Below are 11,334 nucleotides of genomic sequence, written 5' to 3' on the forward strand. Positions count from 1 at the left end.
GGTCCCATTCTGTAGCAATTTAAGATAGTGTTTTTTTTTTTTTTGTTTTAGTGTGACTTCAGGCCAAACTATGATTGATTGCACCCGTAATTCAGTGTTTCATGTGAGGTCGCGTGGCTTAGTGGTTAGGGCATTCGGCTCATGATCGTAAGGTTGTGAGTTCGATTCCCGGCGACGCGTTGTGTCCTTGAGCAAGACACTTTATTTCACGTTGCTCCAGTCCACTCAGCTGGCAAAAATGAGTTGTACTTGTATTTCAAAGGGTCAGCCTTGTCACTCTCTGTGTCACGCTGATTATCCCCGAGAACTACGTTAAGGGTACACGTGTCTGTGGAATGCTCAGCCATTTGCACGTTGATTTCACGAGCAAGCTGTTCCGTTGATCGTAACCGGCGATCGTCGTCGTAACCGGCGGAGTCTTAATTCAGTGTTTCAGCTTTTTCACTTTTCTGTGGAATGCACAACACTCTACACGTTCATTCAACAAGTGTGTCGATCATTTGATCAAAAAAGTGAATTCTCGTTCTCCAAACCGAGGAAACCTATCTTGAAAGTCATTTTTAATTTCCATTTAATTAAGTTCCATATATCTTTGTTAAATAGGAAGTGTTTTTGTTTCGTAGCGTCTTTTCTTATTCTTCGAGTGCATGAAAGATCTGTTTTCTCTTTATAGAAGTGAAAACGGAACTATCCAAATCAATGGGTCCCATTCCGTCACTGATGTAGTCCAACTGGTTCGGTGTAGTTTTTTTATTATTGGTTGTGTAGCTGCTGTGTAATTCCTGCATGATTCGCTAATTTGTGAAATTGTTTAGCAGAATGAAAGTAAGGCGGCGAGCTGGCAGAAACGTTAGCACACTGGGCGAAATGCTTAGCGGTATTTCGTCTGCCGCTACGTTCTGAGTTCAAATTCCGCCGAGGTCGACTTTGCCTTTCATTCTTTCGGGGTAGATAAATTAAGTACCAGTTACGCACTGGGGTCGATGTAATCGACTTAATCCGTTTGTCTGTCCTTGTTTGTCCCCTCTGTGTATAGCTTCTTGTGGGCAATAACGAAATAAGAATGAAAGTATTTCCTGAATCAGGGTTGCCTAAACAACAAATCAAAAGGCATTAGTCAACAATTCAGTCTTGATACGATGAATCAACTTTAAGATTGATGTTTAACCGTAATTCTACTGAAATAAAAGAAAACACTTGTTTAATGAAATTCTATTGAACTCTGTTAAATCTAATAGGTTGTTTAGTAAATCCTTGCGTATCCAAAAATGCTAAAGCACACGATACGGGGCCTCCAGAGAGAAGTTGTTTTATATCATGAATTTGCGCAAACACGATTGACCTGAGGTTCAACAGTAACACGACAACAGGATAATCCCTTCTTAAACCGAATTTACCAAACGGCTTCGATTTCTTAGCTGAAAGCAAATATTTTCATTTATTCCTGTAACGTCTAGCAGAAAATTACGAAGCAAAGCCCTCCCTGTTTATGGCTTTGTACCTACTTCATATAAAGGGTCCACTTCACACTCTTAATCACACCATTCCTTTTTCAGGGCTAATTTCTATTAAGATAAGCTTCACGTCATCTGACCAGAGGACCATGCCTAGTCTCAGGGTTGTCTGAACGGCCTGCAGGAGCAGCAGTTTTCTTTCAGGCCTACCTTCGTATCCTATCCCACCGTTGGATCCTATATAATAAACTACTTATTTCATTGCTATTCCACATCCATGCATTCGTTGATGGTGCTGGTTCCCTTGAATTTAGCTATTCTTGTTTCTCCCACTTCATAATGTTATCGACTTACATCAGCACATTGTAATAGCAATATCTGTATCTGCCTTGAACGAGCATTCTTTGACACTCTGACAGGATGCGTGCAGTGATCTCCTTCACACGAAACCTACACAGATGGTGCGTATTCATGCTCCCCCTATCAAATTTTCATGGCGACGAAATCGTGTCATACAAGGTTATTTGGAAAGGTTTCCGTTTCTATAGACGTTCTTGTGTGATCTACCATTAAAAAATACTTGGGGCATTATATAAAGCAAATGATAATCTAAGATTATTGCCTCCTTATGTTCTTTAAGTTGTAACAAGAAAACGTTCTTGTTCATGGACACTTTTGTTGCTTTTTATAATTATATTTGGTCTTTGTTAGTTGCCGTGGGTTGTCTTTGTGTGAGGTTGCTTCCACACACACACACAAACACTCAAACTCACACAACTTTTGGTAACTAATTATAGAAAGTTAGATAAAAAAATTTATCTATCTATATACACAAGTTTCGTTCATAATTATATTTTTCTTATTTGTTTCCTTTTGTACGCAAAAAAAAAAAACATCAAATAGTTTCTTTTATAATACATTTTCCAATTTTTTTTTATTGGTTATTAGGCCTACCAGACAGACAATCCTCAGCGAAAGGACACGGCTAAGCTCAACATTCAGGTGACTGACCAGAACTTACATGCACCGTCGTTCAGCAAAAAGCTCTACCGAGGAGAAATCAATGAGTTTCCCAGTTTGAAAACAAACGATATTATCCTCAACGTTACTGCCATCGATGACGACTACGTATGAAGTGCTTTATTACTTTATTGAATATTTTATTTGTTTTTGTATTTTCATATTTCTATGCACCTTTTTCTTATATGTCAGTATGGTTTAAATGATTTATTCTTTTATTAGTACAGCATTTTTTTCATTTTGGAAACTGACACTAAACTATTAACCTTATTGACTGTGGTTTCTATTTGCGTCGTATTTTGATTAATTCTTTTACTGTTATTATGAGATATGTGTTTGTGTTTGTTTGTTTGTGAACGAGAGAGAGAGAGCAAAATCATGGTGTTAAAAAGAAACAGACGACAGACTAATCGATACTGAAACTATACTGTTATGCTATATTTTACTTGCAACGGAATCTTCTAAGATCGATGTTGCAAGTTCGATGTTTATGTGAGATGCAGTGGAGATATTTGAATATCTCGAAAACTTCGGTTGGGTAGCTGGCAGAATCATCAGAGCGTCGGAAGAAATGCTTTGCGATATGTCTTCTGGTTCTTTATGGTTTCAATTGAAATCCCGCTGGGATCCATTTTACCTTTCATTACTCTGGCATCGATAAAATAAATCACCAGCGAAGTACTGGGGTTACTTGTGTCGACTCTACGCTTTCCTTTAAAACATTTAGCATGTCAATCACTATGCAGAAATCGGAAACCATAATATCTCGTTCATTGATATATATAAACCATTGTATGTAAAATAAAATAAGAAATAAAATCTAATATAAGTGAATGGAACTGTGGTAAAGGATTGGTATTATGGTCAAAGATGAGATGAAAACCGAAAGGAAAAGAAATAACAGAAATATAGGATGAAGAATCTCTAGAATTGTGTATACTGAAAAGATAAGGGTCATCTAAACATGTAAATAACTTTTAGTTAAACATACCTTGTTGCTTCTACGTTTACTTGGAAAACTAAACCTTCCAGTTTGGACACCTGAAATCGGAAAGTTACTTTAGTGTAATTGGTATAAGATTATCTGGGCTACAGATGATGCGTGGCTCGAGTGCGGCAGATACCTTTCTCTCTTTTCTCCGTTCAAGGTTGAGAGGTAACCTTTTGTATTATAGGCAGTTATTCATTGCTAAATTTACCTAGAGACATAGCGTTAATAAACACAAACACACACGCACAAATTAATAGCAATATATTCTTTAACGGTCTAACGAAGAGTCCTTGAATACTCTACTTTTACACTGGACCTCGTGGTGTCTGTAGATTACCGAGAACTCTACTGATGTGTCAGTCCTAGCTAAAAGTTATCATATCCCGATTAAAGGCGATCAGGAAACATACTGGTTGTTTGTGAGCAGAAACACAAATATAAGTTGATTAATAAATATGTGAGATTAATATACACTGCTTCTATCATTTCAATAAGCAATCATGTGAATGCAATGTGTTAGTTTAGTAATATTTAGAATATAAAGAACATGGGAGCACTCTCCAATGGCAACTAACATCATGTTACAGACATCATTTTATCTTTAGCAGAAAAATAAAATATCAGATAAATAAATGATGTGAATTTTTTTCATGGAAGGGGAATTATCCATACATCCATCTTCTCTGTTCACTTTTCCTGGGAGGGTAGTGGGTGGTAGTAGAGTCCATGGGAACCTCCTCCATATGTTCCTGTCAGAAGCAACTCATATTACGCTTTCCGGTTGGACTCCCAAGCGTGATCAATAGAGACTATGAATATTATTTAACCACCTCACTCTTGCTCTACTCTTAGGTATCCTGCCGGCTAGCTCGGCTTGAAGAAACATTCTTGCGATCCTATCCTACGACATTCTAATTGTCCGTAGTGCCAAAGTTGTGACCACTCAATGTGGTGAAAATGCGACTCCACCTGGAAAGACACCTTAATCTCGGAGCCACGAACCCTGTTGAGTAACGTTACTCCAGAGATCTCTCGTTGGAACCCCATCGGAGGAAATTGTCCTAATGATTTCGTGAAAGCATATATATACTATGTTCCTTAGATGCATTCTACGTACCTTCTGTAACAGATACCTTGAAATTGACTTATATTGACATTTCCAGGGTAATAGGAGGTTATGTTAGTTATTTCGTACTGGAAGCTGACGAACGAGCACTCCACAATTATCCTATATCCTTTCCTGTATACAACAAAGTACGATATTATGATATGATTCGGATCTTTTCCTTTTGAACGGCAGATGTCAACACGATTTCTAGTTAACTAAACACTTTTAAACTTCGTATACTGGTAGAATGTGTTTACAAAACATCATTTTCTCTTGGTTTTATTGAGAAAATTCTATAGTTTGTGAGATATTTTGTCTGAAAATCCGAGCATTTCGGCAATTTTAACCAATCGATTACCTCCATTCAACTAAAATCATTTGCTGCGTCTAAAACTGAGACAACATCCTGTAACTAACCCTAAACCTCCCCCTAACCCTAATTTTTTTTCTTAATTGTTAAATTAATTTAATTCCATTGCTTTAGTTTTTTTTACACGCGTAACAATTAAATTAATTTAACAATTAAGAAAAAAAATTTAGGGCTAGGGTTAGGGTTAGAGGGAGGTTTAGGGTTAGTTACAGGATGTTGTCTCAGTTTTAGACACAGCAAATGATTTTAGCTTAAAAGAGAGCATAGGATTGGGTAAAATTCGAAAAATTAAACTACGTTAAACAAACAAATTACAATTTTTTAAAGAAAGCCAAGAGAAAAAAATGTTTTATTTTGACACATTCTACCAGTATACGAAGTTTTAAAATGTTTAGTTAACTAGAAATTGTCTGCCGTTCAAAAGGAAAAAATCCTAGGCTGGGCAAATTTTACTTAAGTATCTTTGATAAATAGACAGAACCAAAGAACTTTATCTGGACTGTTAAAGCAGAATTCTTCTAAGTTGTATAACTTCAACTTTTTAACATTCCCCATAAATTGTCAAATTTGATCGTTGTTTCCTTGGGACAATGAAACGTTACGTTGTCACTGTTGCCTTTGCTGTTTAAGGATGAGTCAACCTCATTCGGGCAGACCTATGTATAAAGACATTCTAGTCATGACGTATGGTACATTGTCCAATACGTGCTTCCTTTCTTAAGACAGGAGTATATAGTTTGAAGGTATACCGACTGTAATTTCTAGCGGTTTGGTAAACCAGTAAGAATTTCCCTTTTTAGAGTTGCTAGAAATATAAGGTAATGACGGTGATGGATCAGTATAAGCACTATTTATTTTACCAATTACAGAGAAAAAAAACAGTCGATGACGAAAGATGATATTAGTCGACAGAAAAAAGAAACATTCGATGCCCCAGCATGGTCACAACTTTGATTGAATCTGAATGCGAAAAAGGTTCTGATATGTTATTCCCCTCCTTATTCCCCAGTCTTCGCCAATTTTCAAATAGCTTGTCCTGTACTCTACAATTAAGATACTATAACAAGTAAACACTGAATACTTGGATAGTCTTACATTTTACTATTTGTTCAATTTCTAATCTTTAAAATTATAGCAACCTATTATTAGATGTGATCTATGAGACAACTGATTCAATTTCTTGTTTCATTTCTTCATGATTTTACTAATGATAGTAGACATAATTCTGAAATCATTTCGAATTACCTTATCTTTTTGTTCTCTTATTCGTATACGTCTCGATTTGTTTTTATTGTTGTTGTTTACATTTGTTTTCACTAATCAGAATTTCATCTTTTGTCTTTTGCAAACACGACTGTCTTTGTTTTTTGTTTTGTCTTCGTTTTTTTTTATCTCCAATGAATTAAACTTATTTGTAAATTTTTCTTATCTAAATAATCAGTTTAATAATTTTTTCTTCTTAAAACTCAACTTCCATCATTGAACTTGGAAGAAACTTTTAGTTCTACTTAGATTCTTTTATATTTACAGGGAAGAAATAAAATGTTTCATTACGAAATAGTAAAAAATTTCAAAGATGGATTCAGAATTGATAAGAATACTGGAATTGTGTATGTGTCTAGGCCATATGTGGTTGATAGAGAACTTAAAAGTGAGATACAGCTTGAGGTAAGATTTAACATTTACTATTAAAGTTTGCTCAGCAAGCGTAAATTTTGGATAAGCCAAATAAATGCGTTAACAGTTTCATTTGATGCTAACAATTTCGCTTCTGCCCATCTGTTATATTCAATGCATTTTTAATACTGATTTGGTATGAAACCTTCGATATTTCATGTATGTATTATCTTTATTTTTTTTCTGCGATTTCCATGTATCAGGATGTTTAACATATATTTAATGTAAAACGTTAACTCCCGACGAACCGACTTCGTATCCTGTGTAAATTTCCAGTTTGCATTCTTATCCTTCACATAGACAAGTGAAATCATAGTGGCAATACCTTCGCACTTCCTCTGTTTTTGCGTTACATTCCCCAACGATGTTGAAGATGTCAGTCAACAAATGTAACTCCAATTTTGAATTCAAAATACATCACCACTTATGGAATATCTTTGCTAGTCGAGAAATGTGAACCATATTGGCCAAAATATAAAGCAATACTTAGAATATTAAACAAAACTAACAACCAATAGATTCTGCTTTTTTTTTTCAGTCATTTTTCTTATTTTTAAAATTTTAGATTAATATAATCGATAAGATAGAATAAAACATGGTATCGAGAAATCCTAAATATAAATTTATTCTCTAATCAAATGTAATAACGGTTTTTTTCATCGAAATGTTTCCATATTCCGTTTTTGCTTAATTTCTCTTTGAAATTTGATTTAAGTTTACAAACTTTTTATTAATTTACTTTGGTTCAGTTCTCTGGTATCAGCATGTTATTGGTCTCGTTTAGGTTTTTGAAATATATCAATTTTATTGAATTATCGAGTTCATAAATTTAAATGAAAAAGAAATCTTGAATATTATCTTGAATTTAAAATTCTATTATGTTCATAAGTGAAGCAAATTCAAAGTTGCAACTATATTATTTCCATGAAAATTTCAATTATTCTGTTTCATATTATTATTAGTTAGCCCTCAGCACATGACTGGTACTTTATAAACCTGACTGAATTTAAACTAAAAACAGAGGGGAAAGTAAGAATTTCAGCGACCATTAAATAATTAAATTAAAAGAAAATACTAGCGATATTTTTTTAAAATTCGTGATGGATTCAATTATTAGTATCATTTATGGCTTATAATCTAAAAATATTGGAAAGATATGTAATTTAATTATGATACACCTCGGAATGATTTTTTTTTTATATTATAACCTTTTTGACTGCTTTAATCAAATCATCCTTTCCTCCCATGAGGCAATATTCCTGTTCATCTTTACTGTGACATTATAGGTCAAAATATGCAGAGACTGTCAGTAAATTACAAAGATCACAGTTATTTATATGCTATGTTTTCTTATATCATTTTCTCTAACTCTGTCGGTGTCTTTTCTATTCACTGATATACGTGAATCTAGATATAAATACAGCTGTAGATTGATATAATCTGAAGTCCATCGCCACCATAACAGTGACTTCACAAATTCCTTCCTACCCCATCACCACGTGACTTCACAACTTGAGAGAATTAGACATATGCACTTTTGTAGCGTTATGGAGACAACCTCATTCTCACCGCCCACAATGCCTTCACACCCCATTTCTTCCTACTTGTATCAACACAACAAGGACAAGATTGTGCCAAGAGCTAAAACCCTCATTCTACATAATCATTAGGCAAGGGAGATGGTAAGGATCTACTTTTGGTAACCATGTAAGTAAGTACGATCTTTTCATGGCCAGGCTGATGGTAACTAAACTGCCAATCTAACCAAGCCTATTTGGTAGGGCGGTTGGCTACTGGACACCCAGCAGAATAAAACTAAACAAACCTGTTAAGAAGGGTGGATGAACTCGGGTGAATGGATTCAAAGACCAACCAATATCAACGAGGTGTTTCATGGCGTCACGTCAAGTCGGCAGAAAATCTTCACACTGTAGGTCTACTGTTGACTCTAGAGTTGGTGTACCCAGGCTTGTCATTGCTCGATATGTATACTTTAGCTCCCTGATTGAGTGTAGCAGGTAACTAAAAAAGTTATCAATATCTAAATTTTTTCAAGCAGTGCTATGAAAATATATTAATATCAAAAGAGTAGAGGATCTGTAGCCGCTCATGTTACGAAGGATTGTGCTGGATGTCACCCACTTCGAAAAGTTTACCACGAGACAGAGAAAGGAATGCTCAATATGCGAAGTGCACCGCACTCGTAGCATTAAAGTTAGAAAGACACAATGTCGCTATATCTACTCCTTGAAAAACAAGACTAACAAAATATGGGTATGGATTGCACATTCTTTTGGAATGGAAATCTAATGAAGATTTTTGTCAAAGCGAGTTGACACACAAGAGGAAGTTTGAGTTGTAGAGTCCGGAAGGTAGTCCAATTGCAAACTACTGCTGATTATAAAGACATTCGCAACTTCTATATTGAATCGTGGGATGTATACAAGTCTCAAGAAATTAGTGCCTCACATTTAAGATAGTAGGAATAATTGCAGAAAATGTCGTGAGTTGGTTCAACATTTTACAAGGAAAATAATGAATATAATTCACCACTTTCCAACAAATCATAAGATACGCCGTTGTGAGTTGAGTGGGAAATTCAGGCAAATGTGACGCTTTACACTTTTGTTGCCCCCTTGGTTGAACAGCCGAGCTTAGAGTTGTTATTCCCCGTCAAATCAATCTCAGAAAGACACCAGAAAGGGATAGTAAGTATTCCAGAAGTGTTGAAATTTGTAGAAGCCAAAAATATTAGCTGTGTCCAACAATTGATGTCGGAGCACAACCATTGCTCACATCATACCGTTTACCAAAATATATGTGATTTGTGAGTTCTTCTTACAACATACCGCTAGGGCAGATAATATAGTGGTCAGGGTGTTGCACTCACGATTTCGATTTCGATTTCTGGATCGGGTGATGCATTGTGTTTTTGAGCAAAATACTTCATCTGTCATTGCTCTGTTGCTGTTGCTGTTGAGCGAACGGTCTTCGTCCCAGAGTTCGCAGGATGGGAGAAGTCCGAAACGTGGCCCTTTGCTATTCGTAAAACCCGCAGAAGAGAAAGCAGGTCAACCCCCGACACCGAGAGTATTGACGGATGGATGAATGCGCATCCAGGCTCAGCGGTTGCGTAGGAAGTCGGGTGTTGTTGCTCTGCTATGACTTCGACACCTGTTGTATGATACACTGTGTACCTATTCGGGCAAGTTCAATTTGATGGAGAGAGGGAGCTAATGTCCATCACAATCATGTAATCATTGTAATCACTATAAACAAATAATCTGTGCCGGATGTTCAGCAAGAAATTGCAGAACCGTCCTTCTCGGGCTGTGATACACTACCATCATTATCATCAGAACATTCCAGTTATCTAACATTATCGGAAATTTTGGGACATAGCTCAATCGTGTGCAGAACAGTTCCCCTGTCTGAGTTCAAGTCTGAGTTAGGTGGGTCACACTGCTCGTTACCTCACTCCAATTTGTCTCTATCTGGAGGCCTGGACCAAATGAAACCCTTAGCATTTTAAACAGCCCCTCCGTCCAACGCTACGACGTTGTTGAGAGGTATCGTCTTGCCTCTCCAGGTGCCGAGTTGCAAGCCGACGAACTTATCCCGGTTAACATTTGCTCTTGCCACCGCCTCATAGTCCTTAATGAAGTTGCCTACCTTCTGTAGGTGTATCATCTCGGACACGATGATGGTGATGTCATCCGCGTACGCCGAAACCTTCCTACTGCAACCAAGATCTCGTGGGATGCTCTTCCATCCCTCCAACTGCCGCAGTAAGGTTTCTAGAGATGACACCCATGCCGAACAGAGCGCTTGATGTTGAACGGCTTCGAGAAAAACCCGTTCACCCGAGTATTTGTTGCTAACCAATTCAACAACAATAAATAAGAAAACCAGGAAAAAGAAAAAGAATTTTTTCACACATTGTACGTGCAAATTCAACCACCACCACTAACACCATTAATTAATAAATAAATAAAGAAAGTACTAACACCATTAATTCCAACACAGTCGCTGAAAATGACAAACTTTGCCATAGCGGGTTCGCATCTTCATAATTTTAAGAAATGCAAAAATTTTATTAAAGATAATAAATCTTTAATATATATATATATATATATATATATATATATTGTTTATTTCATATATGTTTATAAATAAGTATGTATGCGCGTATGGATCATATATCCGAAAATAAGCACGCTCTAAAGTATAAAGCAGTAATGTATTTATATGAAGCTAAATATATGTCCAGGCATAGAGTGACCAATTGTTTCGCATCCATAAAGCGTTTAGCCTTATACACAACTTGTCAGACTCCAGTGCCCGCGACCATACAGTAATCATAGGTTTCTGTAATCCGCAATGAATGTCTCATTATAACGTGAATGGTCTCTATATATTTTTTACATTTGTGAACATGTGAATTGGATGACATTATTGCTGTTAGCTTTGGTTGACTTCTGCATCTATTGCACACAGTTACCATGAACGCACTGTATTAGAATCTATTTCTGCTTACGTTATGAGCATTCAGGGAAAATATATGTATAGTTATTCCTTTTGTTAAATTCCCAATTTCATCCGGAAATCTCCAGCTAAAAACCCCGAAGAGAATCAGCGCGCACTGATATTTGACCTTAAACCTTACAATACATCCCAGTAGTGCAAGCTGAAGAAAGAATCGGTCATAAATGGT

General features: G+C 36.2%; 1 protein-coding gene across 2 annotated transcripts in view; it reads left to right on the forward strand.

The window, feature by feature from the left end:
* LOC118766506 (protocadherin Fat 4-like) overlaps nt 1–11,334 on the forward strand; it is a 362,146-nt gene that overhangs the window by 158,031 nt on the left and 192,781 nt on the right. For both annotated transcript variants that reach the window (XM_036509891.1, XM_036509892.1), the window contains 2 exons: nt 2,403–2,582; nt 6,474–6,611. In XM_036509891.1, coding sequence (XP_036365784.1) covers nt 2,403–2,582; nt 6,474–6,611 — 318 coding nt within the window. The remainder of the gene's footprint in view (nt 1–2,402; nt 2,583–6,473; nt 6,612–11,334) is intronic.

Source organism: Octopus sinensis, linkage group LG16 (assembly GCF_006345805.1).
Source record: "Octopus sinensis linkage group LG16, ASM634580v1, whole genome shotgun sequence".
NCBI lineage: Eukaryota > Metazoa > Mollusca > Cephalopoda > Octopoda > Octopodidae > Octopus > Octopus sinensis.